This window comes from Cygnus olor, chromosome 1 (genome assembly GCF_009769625.2).
Source record: "Cygnus olor isolate bCygOlo1 chromosome 1, bCygOlo1.pri.v2, whole genome shotgun sequence".
Taxonomy (NCBI): Eukaryota; Metazoa; Chordata; class Aves; order Anseriformes; family Anatidae; genus Cygnus; species Cygnus olor.
In genome coordinates this window covers 198,380,262-198,404,829 of record NC_049169.1, presented here as the reverse complement: position 1 = coordinate 198,404,829, position 24,568 = coordinate 198,380,262, and the positions used below count along the sequence as shown (strand labels likewise).

Genomic DNA, 24,568 nt, shown 5'->3' with positions numbered 1-24,568 from the left:
ACCTTCAGAAATGGTGGGTGGGTAACAAACAGCACTGCTGTTATATTTACCTTATTCACAATATCTCATGTTTGTAAGGAAGAATACCCAAAACACACGTGAAGTGTTCAGCACTAAGTAAGCCCTGGTTTGATAAAACTGCACTTAAAAAATATGTAGGTTATTTGAGAACAATAATGAGACTAATTAGAGGTTTAGAGAACATGACCTATTGGGAAAGTTTGTAGATGAGGACTGTGTAGTCTAGAAAAGGTAACACTGAGGGAAGTTATAACAAAGATCTTCGGATACTTAAAAGATTGCTGTACAAGGTCGGCACGCTGTCCTCCATGTCCAAACAAAAGAAATAATAGCATGATTAAACAGCGGCAAGTGAGGCTTAGTTCAGTGTTGGAAATGGCCTTCAAAGAGAAGAGAACAGTGAAATGCTGTCACAGATGACTACCTGCGGGGTTACAGTCTCCATCATTCAGCATTTTGACGGATGTGCTAAACACAGTAATGGTTTTGGTACACTGGCATGGTTTTGAGCAAGGAATGCAGCTGAGCTTTAATAGCCCTGACAGCCCCAATTTCTCTGCTTCTCCCCTCACATCTACAGGAGAGTTCGGGTCTTCTTTTGATTTTTGACAATACCAAAAGACTGCTTACAAGAAAAAAAGAATTAATTAGCTGAACAAATACAGAAGTAATTAAAAGTGTATATATGAGGAAAGAAGAAAAATACACTGTATTTTGGCTAACAGGTCCTGAACTATTTGTATCAAAAATTTGACCATCACTGCACAGAGCTCCATAAAGTCCTAAAGGCATATTTAATGGGATTGAAAAAACTACTGCACCATTAAGTCCCCATGTAAAGCACTATAGATAATTTAGGAGCCACTGCTTTTGTAATTCACTTCTTTTTGGTTGCTCAGCAGCTCAGTAATTCAGGGGACAAAACAGAGAGGCACATTTCTATCAGCCCTGCCTCACTGTCCAGATTCCATAAGCTTGGATGCATATTGGCCAGTTAACAATAAAAAAAAACTTATCAGCTAACCCCAGTTAGCCTTTAATCCTCAGGTTTCACATCACCCCAAAACTTTACAATAATAATAATAATAATAGAAATTCAAAAACAGGATTCAAAGCTTTAAAGCACCGTAGTTCAAAGCAAGTGTCTCCAAGACACAAATTTTTTAGCTCTACAAGGATTCAGATTGTTCAAATTAGGAAATATTTGTTCATATTAAATTAACTTCACTGATAATTTGCTACTATATTCCAATCAGGAAAAGATAGCTCCCTTAAAAATGTTAAATCATTTATATGTGGCAGAAGAAGTTAAAAAAAGGTCTGCCTCTCCTAAGTCTACATTTTAGATTTTGTTGAACCTCTTAATGTGAAAATTGGAAACTAGTTCTTCTGCATAATTCTAAGGATATGAAACACCATTACAAATGTATTCCAAACCAGATAAATAACTGGATGCAAGAAATAAAAAATATTTGATGTAGTAAAATAGAATGTTTTTATAAAGTTGTTGTTGTTAAGGAAAAAAAAAAAAAGAGCTGAAAACTACTCTCTTTTCATAAAACCAATTTTCAACATATTCTAATTAAGACATTATGCTGACCAACAGTTTCTTCTCCAACACACTTTCTAAATTAGAACTGGAGCAAGTCTCTTATCCCAAGGCTCTGACTTTATTATTTTTGCAGTAGGAGCAGTCCTCTGTTTAAATTAAACTTAAGGACTTAACTGGTCTAGGGCCTGTATATGCCTTCTGATCAATTCTTTGATGAAAAAAAAAAAAACAGCAGCAGAATTTTATTTTTCTTTATCAGGAAAGACTTATTTGTAGAACAGGGATTGCCCAGCTGGAATATTAAACACATAAGCCAAATTTCATTGCTTAGCTACATCCCAGGCTCTTTTGCACAATCACTTTCTTGTGAAAACTTGTCTGCTCCTTGCATCTCTTTAGCCCAATCCCGCCACTTACTGGCTTTTTATGTGAGGACCAAATAACAAAATACTGACATATGGTTGACTGGAAATTTGTTTTGATAGCACAGCTAATTGCACGTATTTGCTCAGCAATACTGTTTCAAGTAGACCCTCAGTACCGCAAAGCTATAGATGGCATCGTGCATCATAATCCACGGGTGTACCACTGAGCTGCTTCTCCTAATTCTGGGTGGTGCTCTGGGGTACCACCCAGGGCGAGAGGAAAACAGACTGTTTGTTATCTCTACGTATGTGCTCTGAGCAAGTGCTCTGAGGTTATTAACTTATAATGCCAATTCCCCACCTTATAGAGCACCAGTTTCCATCTCTTTTATTATCTCTTTCTTTGCATTAGGTCTACAAAGGCATCAGGATAAATGTCATCTTATCATCACATCTGCACCGTAGCCAACAGCTCTTCGAAAATTCATATTTGAATTTAGACAGCAGCTAATAAACCTCATCCTGTTTGCATGAGCTCAACAAAATGCAACAGAGAAAGACAGTGAGTGACTTTATTCTACCTTCCTCTTCTTCTCTTTTAGCAGCATATATCATCATTGAATCATATCATTGAATCATGAGGGTCGGAAAAGACCTCCACGATCATCTAGTCCAACCATCCCCCTACCGCCAATGTCACCATGTCCCTAAGCACCACGTCCAACCTTTAAAAGGATGGTGTCTCCTTCGAGCCGGAATCGAACCAGCGACCTAAGGATTCCCACGGGTGGTGCCTCTACAGTCCTCCGCTCTACCAGCTGAGCTATCGAAGGGACCTGCCTGCTGCTTCTGGCTTTGACACAGGAATCCAGAGCTACCATTTAAAACAAACTTTTCACTAATTTTATCAATTATGAATAATACCATGTAATATCATAAATGGAAGTATTTTCCCTTTCAGATGCATCACATAGACATAAAGCGATGCAGTAAGTGTTTGAAGACTTCCGTTTTTTTTTAATGTATATGTATGCTGAATTAAAGTTCACAATTGAATATATATTATAAGCAATACGCCTCAAAAAACAGAACAACTCAAACAAAACAAAGCAAAAACCCAACCAACTAAACAAAAAAAACCAAATGATTAATGGGAATCCTAGCAAACAGAAAAAAAAATTAATCTTTCAAGACACATTTTATTATCATTTCATGTATTTTTCACTGAAATCAGTCAGGCAATTGAACAAAACTTCTGAAAAATATTAAAACAGCACAGTGACTTTAATACCTACCATATGCATGCATCCGTAGATGGATACATAACAAAAAATGCTAACCAGATGGAAGTCTTAGCACTTCAGCATATGACATGTGGAGCTCCCATAGCATTTTTAAAAAAAGCTAAATAAAAATTATAACCCCAAGACACTGGCAAGTGTAAGCTTCATTTTCCTGATAGGAAGCCATTTTAATACATTATACACAAACTTGTGTCTAAACTATGAACCTATTCAGCTTTGATGTCTTCTATTCCAGTTGTTTACCTTCTAAACTCAGTCATTCCTCTAAAAAAAGGTCACTATATCAGGATATCCACTTTAAAACTAGCTGGTTTCAGAAATATAATATACTGTATATGCAAACTGTATGTATCATCCTTCTATACCCTGGGAACTAGCTCCTGCTGGAGATGGAATCCTCTACTACAACAATCGTTGATCTGATCATGCTCAATTCCTTCTAATGTGCAAGCAATTGCTGACTAGGGTCACTGTTAAGCCTTAGAAGGCACAGAGATAGTATGTACAGTGTAATTTTAAAAGTCTGAGCACCTATCAATTGTAAGCAGGGAAGCAGAGATGCATTGAACAACACTTCACCACATGCAATCTTTTTTTTTTTTTTGCCTTCTAGATTAAGGATTTTAAAGTCACATTCTCACTTACCACTTATCTTGTGGCAGGTTTAAAGTGATGCTGCCTTTGATTTCATCCCCAAAGCGCAGATACCCCAGGGTGGCTAGTGAGATATACAAGGTCATAACTATCCCCATGCCGATGTTCAGTGCCTGTGGGAACCGCGTGGTGTCCTTCATTCTGTTTTCCAATGGCAGTACCTGGAATCAGATGGAGAGCATTTACATTTTATGTCCTCATGGTACAGAATAAGAATGTTTTTCTTCTTCCTTTCAAAGTTAATTTCTGAAATTTAAGGGGTTGTTATTAATAAATAAGACTACTCTACAATAATGTTTTACAGCCTGGAAGATCACAGTGTTTTATATACCATATAGAAATGCTCAGTCAATTACTGAAGAGCACCAACCAAGAAACGGTTGGAAAACAGCATCATTTTGAAAATATGAAGCCGTATTCATAGGTTAGGAAAACTAACAAGAGAAACTTATGGTGCCTGGATGAAAACGCATATGCAATGTGAGTACCGTTAATGTTTTGTAACGGATTATGCTCAGGATCCCAGAGTAATTCCCCAGTTTTTATGAGGAAGGTCTGCACTGTCAGTCTCCATCACAGACAAACCTATCATGCAGGTGGTTAACACACAAGCTGATGCTGAGCAGTTAGCTCTCCCTGGAGGGGAAGCTGAGTCCATGAACTCCTAGAATATGGAACTGTGCTCTTGGTGCTCGTATTCATTTTGCTGACACGGGTGTGGCCAGGCATACTAAGCAGTGCTTTTCCTAAATGTAGCATGGGTGCTTTGAGCCTGAACTGTAGCCAAGAGAGCTTGCTGGGCTTGCCATCACTTCAAAGTGCGGAAATAGGCACTGCAACCATTACTGCCTGCAGCCTGTTGGAGAAATTCCTTTTACATATATTATATAGAGTACAGAAAAATGTGTTTAGTAAGCTCCAACATAACCTTGTAGTCACCAACACAGAATTTCAAGTCAGGGCAGGAAATCCAAGCAACAAGATCACAGTAAGTGGCAAATAGTGCTGCTGCTCTCACCTTGAGTTTCATCGGTGTAACAGAGCCTTTGGTGTCTTAATGAAGACGCAGACTGAAGGTATGCAGTCACATGGCTACAAGTATTAAATTTCCTGCCAGGTAGGACGGACAGATTCTTTTTTTTCTGTCCTCAGTTGGGATTAGATTGTTTTAACATAACACCTTATTAAGAACCTTGAAGAATGTAAATTCCATGTAATTTCCCCTTAATTTGGAAATTTCCCGTTCTTGACTTGCTACAAAACATTCTGGAACAAAGAATCAATGGGTAGCATTTGGGCCTGAACAAGTAATAGATATACTCATTTGGTGCATACACTCTGATGGTTATAAATGCAATTTATAAATATTTTCTGACTAAGTTCTGCCATGTTCTACAGCTTCCAGGAGTCCCAATAAGCATAAATTGTTACAGTAAGACCTTATTCCAAGCTCCATCATCCCTGCAGAGCTTTCATGGCAATTCCTTGCTCAGCTTACAGATATGAGGAGACTCTTAATAAGTTCTCAGGCCCTGAGATTTGATTTCCAGAGTCTTCAGCATTCATTTCCTATGTTCCTGGCAGGAGGGCACTGAACTCAGATACATATACCAGGCATGAAAAACTTGGGGGTTTCCTGAGGATTGTCTGCCCCTCTGAAGGGCAGCAAAAGCAATCTGTAGGAGACTACTAATGGAGGAAAAAAAAATCCTGTGGCTTCACTGTCAGAGGGAGCTCAAATCTAAGACCTTTTACTGGCACCACTGGACTGTTCATTATGATGCCTTCTTTCAGACAAAACAAAAAAAAAGCCATGCTGATTTTTTGGCAGGCTACTCATAAAAAAATACAAGAAAGAAAGAAACTGCTTACTTTTTGACTACACCTTCAATTAAATAGCACAATATTGTATATTTATGACAAACGCTGGCTATGGCCATTCTAAAGAACATTAAAAGAAAAAAGACGTTTACATGACTGAGCAGTCCAAGACAACAGATTTTAATAAATAACTATGACCAGTAATAACATTTCACATTGTCCTGGTTTCAGTTAGGACAGAGTGAATTTTCCTCCTAGTAGCTGGCAGGGTGCTATGTTTTGGATTAGAATGAGAAGAGCGCTGATAACATGCTGATGTTTTAATTGTTGTAGAGCAGTGCTTACACCAAGCCAAGGACTTTTCAGCCTCTCTCTGTCCTGCTAGCGAGCAGGCTAGGGATGCAGCAGGAGCTGGGAGGGGACAGACCCAGGACAGCTGACCCAAACTGGCCAAAGGGGTATTCCATACCATCTGACGTCATGCTGAACAATATATAGGGGTGGCTAGCCGGGGTGGAGGGGTGGCCGGCTGCTCGGGGATAGGCTGGGCATTGGTCAACGGGTGGTGAGCAATTGCATTGTGCATCACTTATTTCGTACACATTATTACTATTAATACTATTATTATTATTATTATTGTTGTTATTCTTTTCCCTGTCTTAATAAACTGTCTTTATCTCAACTCACAGGCTTCACTTTCCCGTTTCTCTCCCCCATCCCGGAGAGGGAGGGGGGAGGGTGAGCGAACGGCTGTGTGGTGTTTGACTGCCAGCCGGGCTAAACCACAACACACATATATATAATGCTTATTGTAGAATATCTTCCACTCCCTGTCCAGAAAAAAAGACAGAAGTTCAAGAAGGTGTGACATGAGCCAGGGCTTGTTCTTTCTATACCACTGTTGGGCAGCTGCTGGAGAGATTTTTCATTCTGAATTTCCTTCAGTGCCTGTATAGTCCCAGTTGCAATGACTTCATGTAGCCTAATATTTTAACTGACAGCCATAGAGGTAAGGCTCTTTTTGCAAATGCTTTCTAGGGTTTTTTCGCTTTCTTTTGGAACACCAAAGCTGAACACTTTTCTTGTCCTTTTTTTGGGAGCCAGAAATTAATTTCATTCTTATATTATTTTAAATTATTTTCTTAAAAAGCTAAAACCCTAATTAGATGATTGAATGGCTTTGAAAGAACACAAACACACCTCCTATTTTCTCTAGCTGTCCAATACTGGCATCGGAACATATTCTCTCAAGAGAGACATTGCATTAATTCAGTATCTCACACCGAGACTTCGATGCTGCTCTATGCTATTCAAACAACCACCTCTGCTCTAACAGGCAGCATTATTAGCCTAGTCCAATGCCTTCCACGCTCTTCAGACCTATAAAAATTCACCAAATATATTACCGTTGCACAACCTAGTGATGTGAAATACTACGCTGAGGGAAAACTGTGGTGAATAATCTTCTCTCCCAAGCAAGGTCACCAGAGGCAGAACACAGAACCATGAGATCCAGAAGAAGAGTTTAGTTTCAGAGTTTGGGGGATTTATTTTGAGTGGATTTTTCTCTGCTTATGATTTCCATGCTCTGTCTGTTTCCTTCACGGTCTTTCTCCCCCAGTCCACACTAGTCCTCTGTCATAGCTCTAAACACCTACGAAATTAGTTTTTAAACCAAAACCTGGTCATTTTCAAAAATTCTTTTTTTCCATCATTTTCCTCTCTCCTCAGCTGATAAATTTTCCATCTTTTCCTGTCACCTGTTTCAGTGAGATATTCCTATAATTTCTGAGACATGGGCACATGCTGCTACTATCATCTTCCTTAGACCTTAATACTTGATTCCTTCAGTAACCATCAACCTTTGGTTTCTGAATCTAACGGAAAGTAAGTTTAGAAGAAATCCATCTCCCCTTAATCCACCAAACGATTAACTCAAAACTACCCGTAATTTACTGGCAAAGCAGCATCAGCTAATCTTTGAAACAACCTGGCTAATCTACCATCACACATCATTTAAAGTATCACCCCTTTCATCTCAAGCTGCTTGCAGTACCTGGAACCACCCCCCAGTAACAACGCTGTCTCCTCATTACTTGCCTTGAATATCCTGGTTACAATTAGACTGCTTTTTAGATGTAAGCTCCAGGGGACTGTCTAATTCTAATTAGAAATCTCTACTATACATTTTTTTTATTACCAGACCCAAAATAACAAGCACAAGATAATTCAGCCTGCAGATAATCAGATTGATTTAATTGTCACTGCCACTGAAAACTAATCTTTTAATGGATAACTCAGTAACAGACGTGTTTAATGTTTAAACATATATGCTAATCTTCTCTTCTTTCACAAACTGCCACTAAAATGACAAGAATGAAGCAATCCTCCTCCTTTATATTTTTTGAATAAGTATTTCAGGTAGAAAGGGATAAGGAGCATGGAAAACAGCTGTGCAGGCTTCAGGACTGAGACAGTTAAAAACTGACAGGACAGAAGCTCAGAAGCCCTAGCAATATAAAGGTTTTTGTGATTCACATCTGACATTTTAACATTATAATCATCAAAAGGAGTAATGATCCTATTGTGAAAAATTAATCCACCTGAAATAGGAGAAGGAAGAGAAGACACTGACCCTTTTTTTTTCTCAGAAGAACAGAAACCATCATACACCTCCATTTGAAATGATGGCACAGCACCTTGACATCTAAACTACTTAGCTGTTTTTTTCTGTGAAGCACTAAAACAGCTCATATACAAGTTTAAGAATACACAACACTCAGCTTTCTAGTATAATCTTCAAATGCCTTCATCATTATGACACTTTTCTCTTACACGCCTTCTATTTCCCTTACAATTTTCTTATACTGCTCTTGACAAATCTCCTCTCCCAGTGTGCAACTTGTAAGGCATAAAGTTTATAAGAGAGCCAATACTGAAGCGTGACAGTGTTCAACAGTGGATGATTAGGGCTCTTTCATATTCCAGCAACACATGTATTAATAAAAAGTTCTGGATTTAGGAACTCTATTCTTCACGGAACATTCAAGAAGATTACTGAATTTAGAAGTACTTTGACGAAACCGCATGTTTTAAGCCATATAGTAAAATCACATACTTTTTTCTTTTTAACTGTTTTTTATATCATGCTTGATCTGATAAATGTAAATGGTTTCAGGACATGTAATAGATTTAATTTACAAAGTAGATACATTGGCAAAGTATTTAAGAGGTAAACTAGAACTTCATTTTTATGTATTGATATATATACATGCAAGCATACAAAGCAATGCAAAACACTGTTCAGATGGGGGGGAATGATTACAGCTGGTGGAGTTACGATGACATCAATTACACAAAAGCTACCAAAACCTAAGACTAAGAAAGCAAACATTTATTCTAATTAGTTGCTTACTCCAGGAAAAGTTACTAACAGTTTTGTGGCTTCACAGCTATATTTAAAAGAATAGTCATACAATGAAGACTCATAATTAAATACCAGTTAGATAATTCAATCCACTGCAGATCAGTCCTCACTCATAACGTACTAGAAAGGAGGAAGATACCTTAGCTAAGACAACTACAAATAAGTGCAAAATAGCAGCAGCTCAGAACAATTACTGGAGAATGGGCAGGGAGGATGAAAAAATCTGACAAAAAAAAAGGCAAAATAAGCCACAGAAAATGCTTCTACCTGAAAGTAGTTCTTATGCTGCCTAATTATGTGTTTAAGTCTTTCTCCATCCTTACTGCACGCATACTTAATACAGAGGAGTCTTCCATCTGAGACAGGGTCACATCCAAACAGAAGAATGAGCTTTTGTGTCTCATGGAAGTCGTGTATCATCACACCACTAAATCTGCTTGCCATAAGCTGGCACAGCGGAACGCGATGGCTTGGCACTCTGTTACTCTTCCTCTCTTCCCATTTCTCAAAAGTCACAGTATCACTTAAGGACTGAGAAATGTTTAAGATAAGCAAGCAGTATATTTAAATGCCTTTATTTTCTTATTTGTGCAAATGCATGGGTGTCTTGGGTTTTCTAAGGGAAAAGAAACATTTGAATATTGCATGCATCAGGTATGGGAAGCTGCCTAAAAAGTTATATTCTGGAGTCTTCTGTTTCTATTAATCAGATACGCCATAAATGTAAGAAGTATTAATGTTACAGTATGAACAAGATACTGGCTGGAGGCAAACAAATAGTTTTGCAGGGTAAAAGGAAATTCCTCCATATGTATGAGGTGCAGGATATAGGTAAGGAATATTTAACTTGATAAAGATGTGCATTGGGCTTATGTGGCAAGGCTGGCATGGGGAGAGAGGGTGGCCTCTGTGAGCAGAACCCAGCAGCTGCCCCAGGTCAGATCAGAGCCAGCTCCAGACAGCGCCAAAAGGGACCTGCCGCTGGCCAGAGCCGAGCCATGAGCAACGCTGGGTGGGCCTCTGGGAGAGCAGATTGAAGGAAGGGAAAATCTGCTGTGCTACAGCAGCTAGGAGAGAGGGGTGAGAGCTGAGAGAGAAGCAGCCCTGCAGCCCCCAAGGTGAGTGCAGCAGGAGGGCAGGAGGTGCTCCAGGCACACAGCACAAGTTCCCCTGCGGCCAGTGGAGAGGCCCCTGGTGGAGCAGGCTGTCCCCCTGCAGCCCAGGGGTCCCACATGGAGCAGATCTCCAAGCTGCAGCCCGTGGAGAGCCCCTGCAGGAGCAGGCCCCGGGCCTTTCAAAGTCCAAATACTGACATTTTTTAAATGATAATCCACTTAGTTTTCTCACTTTAAATCTCCTGGAACTGGTTAGATGGTGCTTAATGGGATTCCAGAGCCTGTCTTTTGGTATACAAGCACAACCCTACCTCCTACTGCAAAGCTCTGATATCCAAGTTTAAAAGTGGTTTTAATAGACGTATTCAAGAAAAAGGCTAAAATATCAGAAGCCCTACATTACAAACCTGAAATTAATGTTAAGTAACATTTTCTCTCTGCTAGGCTAATCAGTCTGCAGCACTCAACAAGAAAAAAAGAATGCACTGAATCCTATGATTTTACTTAACTGAGCATATTTATATGCAATAGAGAAGCCAAATTATACACCTTGTTTAAACTTTATGAATCTAATTTATCCTCCTACCCCCAAAGCTTGTATTAAAATATCATTTCCACGTTTGGATCTGTTTTTATACCTCAAAGAAGAAAGTCAAATGGAATTTCACAGCAAAATATTAATTATAACTATGATTGTATAGATAAAACATCATGCAAAGTTATCACATGCACACAGTAATGCTACAGACATATCCAACTCTGAAGCCTGCAGTGTTATACTTTTCTGAAAAGTATATCCCAAAGTTTTAACTGCATCTTAGGCCCAATCGGCAGCACAATCTGAAGCTACTTTTTAATTCAGTCACAAAAATTTCACATTCTTTATAAAAACAGACCTATTCACCAGTGGAATATGAAAGTGGCTCTCAAACATGGTTCTTTAAAAACAACTTTACACATTCTGTGAACACATTCATTGTATGTATTACTTGCAGCTCCGGTATTTAAAATGTATGGTTGGTACCCTCTTCTCTTCTGTGGTCTGCATACCAACCCTGTGACTTCTCAGGCAGCTTTATCCAGCACAGGGAACCAGCCAAAGAGAAGCTAAAGCATAGATGGAAGGCAGCGGGAGAATGTTCTCCCATACACAGAAGGACATTGTCCTCAAAGAGGTCCACTGAGGGTTAGAACCATAGAATATCCCCAGCTGGAAGGGACCCACAAGGATCATCGAGTCCAACTCCTGGCTCCACGCAGGACCACCCAAAAAATCAGACCCTATGTCTGAGAGTGTAGTCCAAACACTTCGTGAACGCCAGCAGGCTCGGTGCCATGACCTTGTCCCTGGGGAGCCTGTCCCAGTGCCTGACCACCCTCTGGGTGCAGAACCTTTCCTAGCACCCAGCCTGACCCTCCCCTGTCCCAGCTCCGTGCCGTTCCCTCGGGTCCTGTCGCTGTCCCCAGAGAGCAGAGCTCAGCGCCTGCCCCTCCGCTCCCCTCGTGAGGGAGCTGCAGGCCGCCATGAGGCCTCCCCTCAGCCTGCTCTGCTCTGGGCTGAGCAAACCAAGGGACCTCAGCTGCTCCTCATACATCGCCCCCTTTAGACCCTTCACCATCTTTGTAGCCCTCCTTTGGACACACTCTAATGGTTTTATGTCCTTCTTATACTGTGGCACCCAAACCTGCACACAGTACTTGAGGTGAGGCCGCACCAGTGCAGAGCAGAGCAGGACAATCCCTTCCCTCACCCAGGTAGCAATGCCGTGCTTGATGCACCCCAGGGTGCGGTTGGCCCTCCTGGCTGCCAGGGCACACTGCTGGCTCATGTTCAGCTTGCTGTCAATTAAAACCCCCAGAGCCCTTTCTGCAGGGCTGCTCTCCAACATCTCGTTCCCCAGTCTGTATGTATAGGTAGGGCTGCCCCTTCCCAGGTGCAGAATCTGACACTTGCTCTTTTTAAACTTTGTATTGTTGGTGATTGCCCAGCTCTCTAATTTGTCTAGATCTCTCTGCAAGGCCTCTCCACCTCCAGCAGAGTCAACAGCTCCTACCAATTTAGCGTCATCCACAAACTTACTTAGTATACCATGACCTGCGTCCAAGTAATTTATGAAAACATTGAAAAGAACTGGCCCTAAAATGCTCTGCAGAAGCCCACTAGTGAATGGCTGACAGCTTGATGTGACCCTCATTTCAAAAAAATCAGTGTTAGAATATTTCCCCTACAGTCTATTATTTGGTTCAAAGAAACCACGCAACCAAACTTTCCACACTGTGTAGTCATTATAAATTTACAACTATACTCTTTCTACATTAGCCACTTCCCTGCTACTAACAGCAGAATCAATTAAGTCTCTTTAAAAATAAATCCTCCCAACTGTATTAGCTGAGGTGCAGCATTTTGTACTGTACCTTACAGATTATTTATTCCTCTATTCAAAAATTATGTATTCCTAGAAGGAAGACCATTCTACATAGAACGACAGTGGTAGAGAAACCACACTGAGGGCCTATTTCCTCTCCTGTCAGATTCTACATAAGATAACTGAACTTGCCAAAAAAAAAATCTAAATTTCTTTTGCTTCCATATTCATAACATTAAACAATCTGGCTGTTCTCAGATGAATGCAGTGAAATACTAGTGTCATGCACGTTTCAAGCCAAGAAAAGAAAAAAAGTTATGGCCTCCGAACTGTTTAAGGCTAATTTATTGCATAACAGGAATCAATCATAATAAAGTTATCTGATAAAACTAAGACATTAAGGCTTCTGTTTATAATGCAACGTTCTGGTAACTTCACAGAAGTAAATGCTACTTGCAAGACATTCCAGAATAAAATCTAATATCATGTCTCTAAAATAAAAACCAAGATTAAGGAATCTTGATTGCCTGCAATCAGAAAAGACAATTTAGTAAATGTTTTGGGTTGTTTTTTGCTTTTTCCTTAACAGAACAATCCAACCATATGAGTATCAGAAGGCCAGTAATTAAGACACAGAGTAACTGGTTATCACACATCAACTATACTACAGCAACTGACTATGTGAGTGTTCTTAATCCACTGCAAGCTGGAGCAAAATTCATTAGCTTAGATCTCAGTGAAAGAATTTTAAACTAACATTTTTCACTTTGCATATGCAAGAGGTCACAAACATGCATACAAATCGCAGTTCAGTCTCTGATGGTAATTTATTGAGCTGTAATAACAAATTACTAATTATATCAATGACCAAGAATTGTATGAAATATTAACTATGTTAAGTGGAAATGTGTTGATTTGCTTTGCTCATCTTTTTTATTTCATGCTTAAACCACTTTACCAGCACTAAATGAAGTGCTAGCTGTTCAAATACATAAAATCTTTTTCTTTCTTTTTTTTCAAATCTTCACTATGGTGCATGCAACTACAGTATAGGCATGTACAGTACACATTATGCACATTAAAAATATCCCTGAGAAACACAGACATATTAATATCATTCTGCATATAAGAAATAAATACCTTACACTCTAGATTTTCAGTTTTACATCCAAACACCCACAGAATGGTTGAGGTTGGATGGGGCCTCTGGAGGTAATCTGGATCCAGCCCTTGCTCAGGCAGGGACAGAGAAGGTTACCCATCACCACGTTCAGGTGGCTTTTGAAAACCTCTAAGGAGGGGAGACTCCACAACCTCTCTGGACAACTTTTGCCAGGGCTGTCACCTGAACAGTAAAGTGCTTCCTCATGTTTAGACAGAACCTCTTGTGTTCCAGTTTGTGCCAACTGCTGCTTGTCCTGTCACTGGGCACCACTGAAAAGAGCCCAGCTCTGTCTTCATTGTGGCCTCACTTCAGGTGTTTACAGACATTGATGAGATCCCACAGAGCCTTCTCTTCTCTAGGCCGAACAGTTCCAGCTCTCTCAGCCTTTCCTCAGAGGAGAGGTGCTCCAGTCTCACAATCATCTTGGTAGCCTTCCATTGGACTCTTTCCAGTATGTTCAGGTCTCTCTTGAACTGCGTGGCCCAGAACCGGACACAGGACTCCAGGTGCAGCTTCACTGATGCTGAGCAGAGGGGAAGGATCACCTCTGTTGACCTGCTGGTGATACTTGGCCTAAGGCATCCAGGTTCTTAAACAAAGTTAGTCTTCTTAGCAGCAAGGGCACATTGCTGACTCATCTTCAACTCGGTATCCACCAGGACCCCCAGGGCCTTTTCTGCAGAGCTGCTCTCCAGCATGCCCTGGTGCCTGGGTTGTTCCTCCCCAGGTGCAAGACTTTGGACTTCTCATTGCTGAACTTCAAGAAATTCTTGTCAGCCCACCTCTCCAGCCTGTCAAGGTCCCTCTGGAAGGCAGCATGGCCCTTTGGTGAATCAGCAGGCCATGCTGCCATCGAGAGGGACCTTAACATTCATTTTAATTTGTAAAGACAGACATGTTGTTTGAATGGTCTTGTGTGTGACGTAGACACACACACAGTATATCAAACTATACTGAACATGAACATTGGTTTCTAAATATCAGTAACAAAGTGAAAGAACTAAAATGCACCATTTGTTTGCATTGAAAAATAAATTATGATCAAGTAAGTGAGACAGACCATACAGAAATATACTCAAAAACTATGCAATGCTAATATCTAATAATATTGAGCAATATTTTCATGTTTTAGAAGTACAGTAAGAATGAATCACGCTCTTGAATAAACAAAGGAAAAAGGTCCACAGCTGTTAAGAACGTCATTGGTAACAACCAGGGATTCAATCAAGCACAACGCTCCAGGCAGCTCCTTAAAGGTTTACATCAGTAGTCAGCGTTATTACTATTGATGTATATTTAAGGAATTGACTAATGTGGGATCTAACTTGCCAAAAAATAATTACTATAAATCAATTCACTATCTGTAATTCTGTAAGCTACAGCTACCAAATAATAAACCTTCCACATTTTTCATAGATTTGCAGGGACTCACACATTTCCTGACTACAATTACATACCCACATCCCACGCAGATCATCAACAATAAATCCAATACAACTATAAATATATCAGACCTACTGTATATGCCTTGCATTTAGCCACACACAGTAAGTGCAGTCTGGGAAACAGTGTATACAGACAGACCATACAACTTAAGAGCAACAAGTTTAACACATCCCAGCCTGTCAGATTCACTGAGCATGGTTTGGGTTTGTTTTTTGTTTGGTTGTTTTTTTTTTGCCCAAGAGCTACAGGCATCAAACAGCCCAGGCCATTTTCCTGTGAAAAAACTTCCAGATGACCAAACATTCTTCCATATATATATATGCATATATATATAAATATACATATTTATGTGTGTGTGTATATATATACACACACACACACTTTCAGATGACTACCAAATGTACAGTAGCTAAACCACTACATCAGTCAGTTCACAGTCTGAGAAATCACTGAAAACAGTTTGAGAAATGGAGATTCACTGTCACTAGACCCACGCATCCTGTTTGTGAAAACACTTTTGTAACATACTAGGAGTTAGGACTTCTGCTTTTCAGCTCTTCTGGCAGTAATACAGCAGCTGGATCAAATACACTGCCTTGATTCAGAGCTGACAGTTCCAGAAATGAAAAGATATTTGAAATCTCAAAACACGTTATGCCAATGAAAGACAATAATCATTTCAGACAAAGCGTATGCTGGTTTGGGTGTATAACATTTTGGGGGGCAGGGGAAGGGTTGGTTTGTTTTGGTTTGTTTGTTTGTTTTTGTTGTGTTGCTTTAGCTTTAGTTTTAAGCACATAATAACACCTGCTGAAGTATGTGGTTATATTAGTAAAAAATGAAGTGCATATGGTAATTTCCCAACAGTTCAAAGACATTATAACCTACCATTCCCAGATGCTTCTTTGGCTGTTTTTAAAATTGTAACGTGAAACAAAAGCATTAACTAACTTGCAAACTTTGCTACTATGAGGTGCAATCAGAAAGCCCTTAGATGCAGTAGGATGTGAATATAAGAGATTAAAAAAAGATTCACTTTTAGAAAACACATTTTAGGAGTGACAAATAATTGACTTATTTCAGGAAACAATGAGGAACTGAAGTTCATTGTCAGAAGTCTATGAATCAAAACAATATTCTGGAATTTCAAGCCTTTTTCTTATCACCATTGCTATGAAGCCATCTCTATAGACAAGTTTGAGGCAGGAAGAATAATACTTTTTTGATAAATCACTTCTGTCCTCTGTGATCCCAAAGGAAAAGAAAGATGCTGAATACGTTTCTTTTTTTCTTCACTCATCACTTCAAACTGAGCTGCTGAATCATCATAATTACAGAATCACATTATTATTAGCTGAATAGTGAATTATGATTTTAATCTATTTTAAAACTATTTTTAATCTGTTTCGATGAACTACAGACATCCTTGTAATTGGGAAGGTGCTAAGTGTTCAAGTAGCAATCAGTATTCACTAGAATACCCTTTGACAAGGATGTTCTGTCCTCAACTTTTGCCTTAGATAAAGTAACACATTTCATGACTGGGAGATTAGTGCTCCAACAAGAAAAAACTAAGTATCAACAAACTAAAAACTGCCTATATTTCATCATCTGTCACAAACTCAGGTATTCTGAAGAGTCAATGATAAAGACTTACCACACCGATTCCTTCAAAAGCAAATATTGCTGTCCCAAAAAACAGAGGATATTTCTTCCAGCCAACCACAGGAGGCAGTTTTTGAGGATCTGCTATATCCTAAAGAAATCAATGCAAAACAGTGCTATTTAAAGAATGTCAGCTGTTCCTACAATTTTAATTGCTGTCTAGGAAAGAAAAATCTGTAGGTGTTGACAACGGAGTATACACTGCTAGTTATACTCCATAGTTTTCCCCACAAGCTTATAGTCCTTTACATGCAATTATAGCTTCCTTCCCACTCACTCACAGACACTTGCAGATGTATTTATTCTAGGTTCTTGTTAATGACATTAGAAGTTTTCATATTTAAAGTGTTACTCTGGTGTATATAAGTGAGCGTCAATTAAAATGAAAGGGAAGACTCAAGCTTAACCTTCTAAAAAATTAGGCTCCCCTGAGAACATTGAATTTTCTTATTCTTCATACTTTACAAGTATTTTTCATAACCATAAGGGATAGTTAAAAAAAAAAAAGTATTTTTAACACAAGCTGAATTCCTGCAGAACAATTAATTGCTGTTCAACTCCCACAATATCTTTTGTGTAACTTCTACCTCCTCCCATAGCCGATACATCTAAATAATATCAGTGCAGACCATATATCTAGATACTGTGCATGCAACAGAGTTTGCCATTTATACTTTTCAAAAACTGTAAGAATGAAAAATTGTAGAGGTTCCTGGGTGTGATTTTTTTTCAGCCTTCAGTTCAATTTGTTCTGTTCTGAAATGCCTCCAACTGTTAAAAACAGCAGCAACCCAGAAAATGTAAAAACTATTCAACTTCTCAGGCGATAGAAGTATGCAATATCTATTCTTAAATATGTAAGATAAATCTTTTTTTTTTCCCTGATTGTACCGGAAAAATGCTATAAACAAACATTGTTGTTGAAACTGTTCTTCTGTTGCAATGAAACGACTGGCCACAGATGAAGCCTTTGAACTTCTGGGTGCGACTTCTACTCACTCAAGGATTCAGAGACTTCAAAATTTGTATGCTCCGTATCTTAAGTGCAGTAATATTGCCATTTCTTTCAAAAAATACCATAAAGGTCTCTTTAATGCATGTCTCAAGTATTAAGACATCTCCTTACCTCAAATTAGAAGATAATTCTGACTTTCAGCCATTGTCGATCAGTATGTTTCAGAGACCAACTACCCCAAGCAACCACTAAGACATCACATTAAAACAAATTATAAACTTGTTATACTCACTCTAACAATATACTGGTAAATGATCACAAGGCTGACAGCCATGGACAGATTGGCAAGCAGTGAAAGCAAGGACAGGCTCTTAAGGTCACGAATAAAGACCAGGAGGATCATAAATGGCAGGAAACACAGCATGTACACTCGTAAATCCGTACTCCTTTTCTCAGAAGAATTGCTGGCGGCACTGACATTTATAGAAGCAGACTTGATTTCCAAGAATCCTTCATGGACCTGTAGAAAAATAAATAAAAACTGGTAGCACTGAGTGTCTGTACATGGACACACTGCTGTTTCTCTAGGGTGGAATTTACCTCTTCACTTTACCTGCTGAATGTCAGGCATTTTGGTTTATCTATACTCTCAATGCAGAGAGGAAAACAAGGCACTGAGCAAGTGTTTCATCCTTGTGAAATGATGAAATCAGGCCCTAAAAGACCTTGTCTTTAACCCACCGACTAAGGAGGAAATCCACATGATCAGTTTAGATTAGATGCCTGCCTTTTAGAAAGCAAGCATTCAGTCAAACAAATGTGGGCAAGATGGATTTAGGCCTAAACACTGGAGTGTGAATTTTCCTAAAGTAAGGAATGGGTTCATATGACCAAGTACTATTAATTGTCTGAAGGTTCAGTGCCTAATAACCTTATGCCTTTGCAATCCACATCATGTCAGCATACACACAGAATGATGGTAGAATATTCATCTGTCTTTATTTTAATTCAAATTATTTTATTCTTAACTTCACTTTTCCATTAATTAACTTTAACTCAACTGTAAAAGTTGTGCAAATAATAAAAACAACAATAAAATAAAATAAAAATAAATAAAACATAGAGCTGTATACATTAAATCAATATAAATTCATACTGGTAGATAAATAGTAGTACACAATGTGTAAAAGTATTAAATATCTTGTATATATTATTACCATAATTGCCCATAGTGCAGTTCAGAAGACTGAGCTTGGGACTATTCACAACTCTCACTGGATCTTTTGGAAGAATGTTAATGTGGTTATAATTGGTTGGGCACTGGGACAGGCTCCTCAGGGCAGTGGTCACAGCACCGAGCCTGCCGGAGTTCAAGAAGCGTTTGGACAACGCTCTCAGACGTAGGGTCTGATTCTTTGGGTGGTCCTTTGGGGACCCAGGAGTTGGACTCAATGATCCTTGTGGGTCCCTTCCAACTCAGGATATTCTCTGGTTCTATGATAACTGCCGAAAACTGTTTTAAGGAAACATATTCTGTGCTGTGTGTACACCATGACCAAAACATCAAGAGCTGGTGGTTATTCTGCTTGCTGCAAAATGAAAACAGTTCACATCCACTTGTTTAAGTCTTATGCCTTTTCCCTAGGAAGGTGTACTCTTTTTCCCTTTGATTGTATTTGCCATCTTATAAATCAGTATATGACTGCGTTTAATTTGTTCACACTAGACAAAGCCTTTGGCATGATGAGAAAAGATTCCTAGACAGTGGAAAAAAAATTGCTTCTTTTTTTTGCTTTCTTTTTGCTCTCCAAAATGTCCATTGTTATCTGTGCAAGTGAAAATAACAAGATCATAGATCCTCTTTTAAAAAGTCAAACACATGAAGCTGCTACAATAAAAAGGCCAAGTATTACTATTACATACAAGTTTAAATGTAGTCACAAGAGTCCTGAGCAAACAGCACAATTACCAATACCTTATGACATCTATTTCATTTTATACGTCACAATAACTCAGGGTATTAATTTTCCAGCTTGAGGAAGAAGAGAAGAGGACAAGTTGGAGATACAGTAGGCAATCAAGGGATCATTTGTACTGTGAGACTTCCAGAAGGTAGAGGGAGTTATTTAAAAAGTTCTGTGGTCAGAATTCTATTTGAGTTCAGATCTACTGTGATCTCTACAGCTGCCAAGATGATCACCTCACATCTCCAGGTTGTGTTAAGTAAAGAGTGGTCATACATAGCCTTTAAAAGTATGTTTTATTTTCACAAAAATACTGAGGAAGGCACTGAGACAGAACATACTATGCCTGCTCATAAACTCTCCACAACCATCATCAGGTGACAGACGTCTGTAAAAAACAGTCAGCTAAAATTATCAAAATGTGACTCCCTTACCCTAGGTTCTTACCTTCCACTTGCATGCTTCAAACATGAGTTATATTCCTGTAACAAACTACAACACTGTAGTCCACTTTACAACAGAGTGAACATGGTACCCTTTCTTGCCACACTCTTCCCTGGCCCAGTATTCACCAGGGAAAGGAAACAGAAGTTAAACAGATTCTCTAAAATGTTATTATTTGCAAGAGTCTCATCAGATCCTGTTTTGTGAAATACAGTTGAAAGGCAGAAGCCAGGGCAAAAACATTCCAGCTGGAAGGGCAAAAAAAATAAAAAAGGCAATTCTGAACCTGCTCCACTCAGATTTATATTTTGAGTAAACAGATTTGCAGTCACAGCTGTCTTAGTCCCAGTTACAAAAAGCACCTATTTCTGGTATGTTTTTAACTCAAAAGCTCCTCTTCCACACCATTTCTCATTTGAGTCACTTTACCTTGTCATCTCTTATCTAAGAGAAACATTATATTCCTGATATATTCTCCATTACATTATCCAGAAATGGAGGTTTGGATTCACTGAACCATAGAATAATTCAGGCTAGAAGCGGCCTCATGACATAGTCCAACTGCTTACCCAAAGCTCCATCAATATGAGGTCAAACCAGGCTGTTTCTCTTGAAAACCTCTAAGAATGGAGACTGCAAAACCTCTACGGGCAACCTGTTCCAATACTCAACTGTCTTAAAGTTTTGCTTTGTCTCAGGTCTGAAATTGCTGTGTTATTTAAGAAACATATAATTGGGAGTTGGAACTAGATGATCTTTAAGAGCCCTTCCGACCCAAGGTGTTCTATGATTTTGGGGGGGGGAACAAAAAAAAAAAAACAAAAAAAACTTTTGAACATTTCAGTTCCACTGTTGACTGCCAAGCCATTTTTATTATGTTCATTATGCACAGGTTTCTGCATTATCAAACACTGTGTTTGGGGGTGAATTTTACATATTCATGTATATATATACAACATGTAATTGATATAATGGATACAGTTATACTGATATAAAAGCACAGAAAGACAGTTTATTCCGTTTTCTGGATATATATACACCTTTAAATCAATTCTGTATCAAGAAAGCAGCATCCATGTTAGATTGGTTAACAATCTACTTTAACCACCGTGTCAGTCAGGGCAGCACCACTTAAGGGTTTAGGCAAGGCCACGGGAAACTGCCACACCACACAGGTGGATTTTGAGGCATGACAGAAGAGTGATTCTGTACAATGACTCAGAAGAAGTATCTCAGATGATCTTATGGGAGAGCTAAAAAACAGGCAAGAGAGACTGACGAGTGGAAGAAAAGTAAGTCTGAAAGTAAAATACAAAAATTAACCCGCCCAAAATACAATTCTGCCTGTGAGTAGATTGTGTGAGGATTGATGCTAAAGAGCAGCAATGGAAAAATCTAATGAAGATGAAATTATACTCATTTGTTCAGATGCAAGCTAACATTACTATCACTTTTGAAGTACTTTATTAGGTTTAAAAAAGTTTTATCAGGTTGAAAACCATTCTAACAAGTAACAATGTAAAGCAGCAGAAGTGTCTTCAAAAATAAAAAAATAAAAAGCTGTTTCTCATGCTGTTTCTCTCTCCTCTAAAGAAAGCAAAGCAGTCTGAAATACTATCTGAATATCAGACAACTTAGACAAATATTTTCACTTATTCAATCAATACATCTGTGCTTGAAAAACGCATTCTATAAACAATCATAATTCAGATCCTCCCACTAAAGATCTGAGACATGGAAATGTACATTTGCCATTTAAGAATCACGGCTTCCTCTCTTAACCATAACAGAGAATGTCTTCCTATAAAAGTAATTCTGATTTGTAGAGAACAGTCATTAAATTTTACTGTGCCTGTACTCGCTCTGACTACAAAAGAGACAAAAACCAAGATGCAATAAAGTCTGTGCAGGACTTCATGAGCTGCTACACAGTACTTTTTTCTTTGTGTCACAGAGCTCAGTGTACATTGAGCAACTTCTAATCTGAATACATTATATGCATTTTGTTCTGTGACTACCATAACTGTACCTAGGATTTCCACAAACACTTCCCTAAACCACAAGGAAATATCACTACAGTTTTAGAAAGCAAATAGTGACTACTACTTGCATATTGACTACAAAGACTAGTGAATTCACAGAGTGACTTCATCAGAAGTCATTTTAGTTATTCAAGCATTAATTCACGTGATGGTGTGGTGTCTGAAACAGCTTCCTTTACAGGAGTGCTTCACTTAATGTCTCATTTACATATCCCAAGCACAGCATCCACTGCCCTCAGCTGTATCCATGAAGACCACACATTTGTGTAAATCTGGTTATCAGATTCCTGATATCAGGCACACAGAAAATTGTTTCATTTAAGAACTACATCAGAAGCAACAAAGAATAGTTTCCTTAGTCCCTTCAGCCAAGACCACTCTTGCCTACATCTCAAACCCTACTCTTTCTGTCATACAGTCTGCAAACTTTTCAAACTTTTTATCTAGTAGGATCAAAATAGCAGTCCTTGAGCTGATTGGTTCCTGTAACTCCTTCCTTATTCAACTCAGAGCAACATACAACACAGGGCCCAGTCGAGCACCAAAACAGTGTGTAATCAGGTATATGTTGTATATGGGACTATACTGTAATCCTGTAATTATGAAAGAAAAGGTCAAAGCATGTCTCACCTTTCATTTAGTTCTGGTATTTAAAACTATTACTCAACTTTGCAAACTACAAACACTTCCATGTCTGAGTACGACTGCCTAAGTGGTGGATTTGGTTTTTTTTAGGGGGTGGTTCCCCCTCCCCCTGCTTTTTACAAAATCTAGAAAAATAAAAATTCCATTATGTAGCATCCTACTGATGGGTCATTCAAAGTGTCAAAGATGTAATAAAGTGTTCCCACACAGCAAGAACATGTTTTCATATTTTAGCTTTACCATCAAACAATGAGAAAAAGACGCATTTTCAGAGAACTCAGCAAATATTCATGAACAAGTAGATAGCTGCCAAGACTCTTGACTTAAGATCTTCTGCTCCTCAGGAGGGAAAAGTCAAGTAATTATGACATGAAAGGGGACCATCTTCTGGGCAGATTCCTTTGTCCACCCCACTGTGATCCTGCTCCAATCTTGTTGCAGCCAAACTGCAGATCTTTGTGCCAACTTCATCATTCTTCTCCAATTCTAGTCTTTTTTACCTGTAAGACCCTCCCCTTTTTTTTTTTTTTTTGCTAAATAAGACCCCATATCCAGAACTACACAAACCTGAGTTTCTTTGGTGAGCCAGGGAAGTATTCCTTTAGAAAAGCTTACTAACATTATTACCATGATTTTCCTTTATCTTAGTTCTCCACTCCCTCATTCCCTCCGTTCATATGCCTCATCCTTCCACTACCCAAAACAGATTTAAAGCTGTACCAACTTGTGTTCTTTGGTGCCCTCTACGGGACAGATTCCTGCAATATAAGGTTGCCCAGACGGAAACAACCTCCCTCCCAGAGGAAAGAGCACAGGGCAAAGTAAATCAAATACACCTGCAAACAGGACTTCTCTTCTGAATTGCTAATGACTTCAATTCATTCACAGAGTACATGCCATGGGTTTCTGCAGCTACTGCTTTTGTAGAGGTTGTTTTCTCTGTAAGTTCTGCTCCCTGCTTTCAATTCTTCAAGACAGCAACAGTGGGTTTTCTGAAAAGGTTTCATTTTTTTTCCAAAACTTATAAAAGCCAAGGCAAACAAGTCTTTGCTTTTGCTTAAGGTCAAAACATATATATCATGACTAGTTGGTCATATATTTGTTCAATGGGAAAGGTTTCAATTCAAACTTCTATTACAAAGGATGCCATAAAAATTCCTGCTTCAGAAGGCCAGCAAAAGGACATCATATATAAATTAGGATTTTCAGATACTGAGATAGACAGTGGGACTGTCATAACCTCCCAGTACACAAATTACAGAGTATCCAGCTTCTCTACACACAGATTCTTCTCACCTTGACGTTTTTGTAACTTGGAATACTTTTTAAACATAACACAAATACTCACCTCACAGGGAGCAAAAAAAAATGTGCTTACTACATACTAACTGTCCATGGGGACACTTCTTCCTCAATAACATAAATTAAGCTATTCAAAGACACCTTTATTCTACCTTTCGGGTAGAAGTCCATATGGATGATTAATGCTTGGTAACATGCCATACCTTATTCCTCACCTGCCTCACTAATTACAGAGACACATTTTCAGACAAAGATCCATATTCATTCTCAAAACAGAAAAGAACGGCACAGATTATCTTGAGTCAGAAGGGACCC

The 24,568-nt window shown here is 38.9% G+C and overlaps 1 protein-coding gene and 1 non-coding gene across 4 annotated transcripts in view; both read right to left on the bottom strand.

Annotated features, from left to right (window-relative positions):
- Positions 1 to 24,568, bottom strand: part of SLC36A4 (solute carrier family 36 member 4) — an 85,875-nt gene that overhangs the window by 41,799 nt on the left and 19,508 nt on the right. For all 3 annotated transcript variants that reach the window (XM_040544260.1, XM_040544261.1, XM_040544262.1), the window contains 3 exons: positions 18,149 to 18,376; positions 16,894 to 16,992; positions 3,888 to 4,057 (listed from right to left, as the gene is read on the bottom strand). In XM_040544260.1, coding sequence (XP_040400194.1) covers positions 3,888 to 4,057; positions 16,894 to 16,992; positions 18,149 to 18,376 — 497 coding nt within the window. The remainder of the gene's footprint in view (positions 1 to 3,887; positions 4,058 to 16,893; positions 16,993 to 18,148; positions 18,377 to 24,568) is intronic.
- TRNAY-GUA lies at positions 2,682 to 2,771 on the bottom strand. Its single transcript is given in 2 exon segments — positions 2,682 to 2,717; positions 2,735 to 2,771. It is a non-coding gene; the product is annotated as a tRNA-Tyr (tRNA).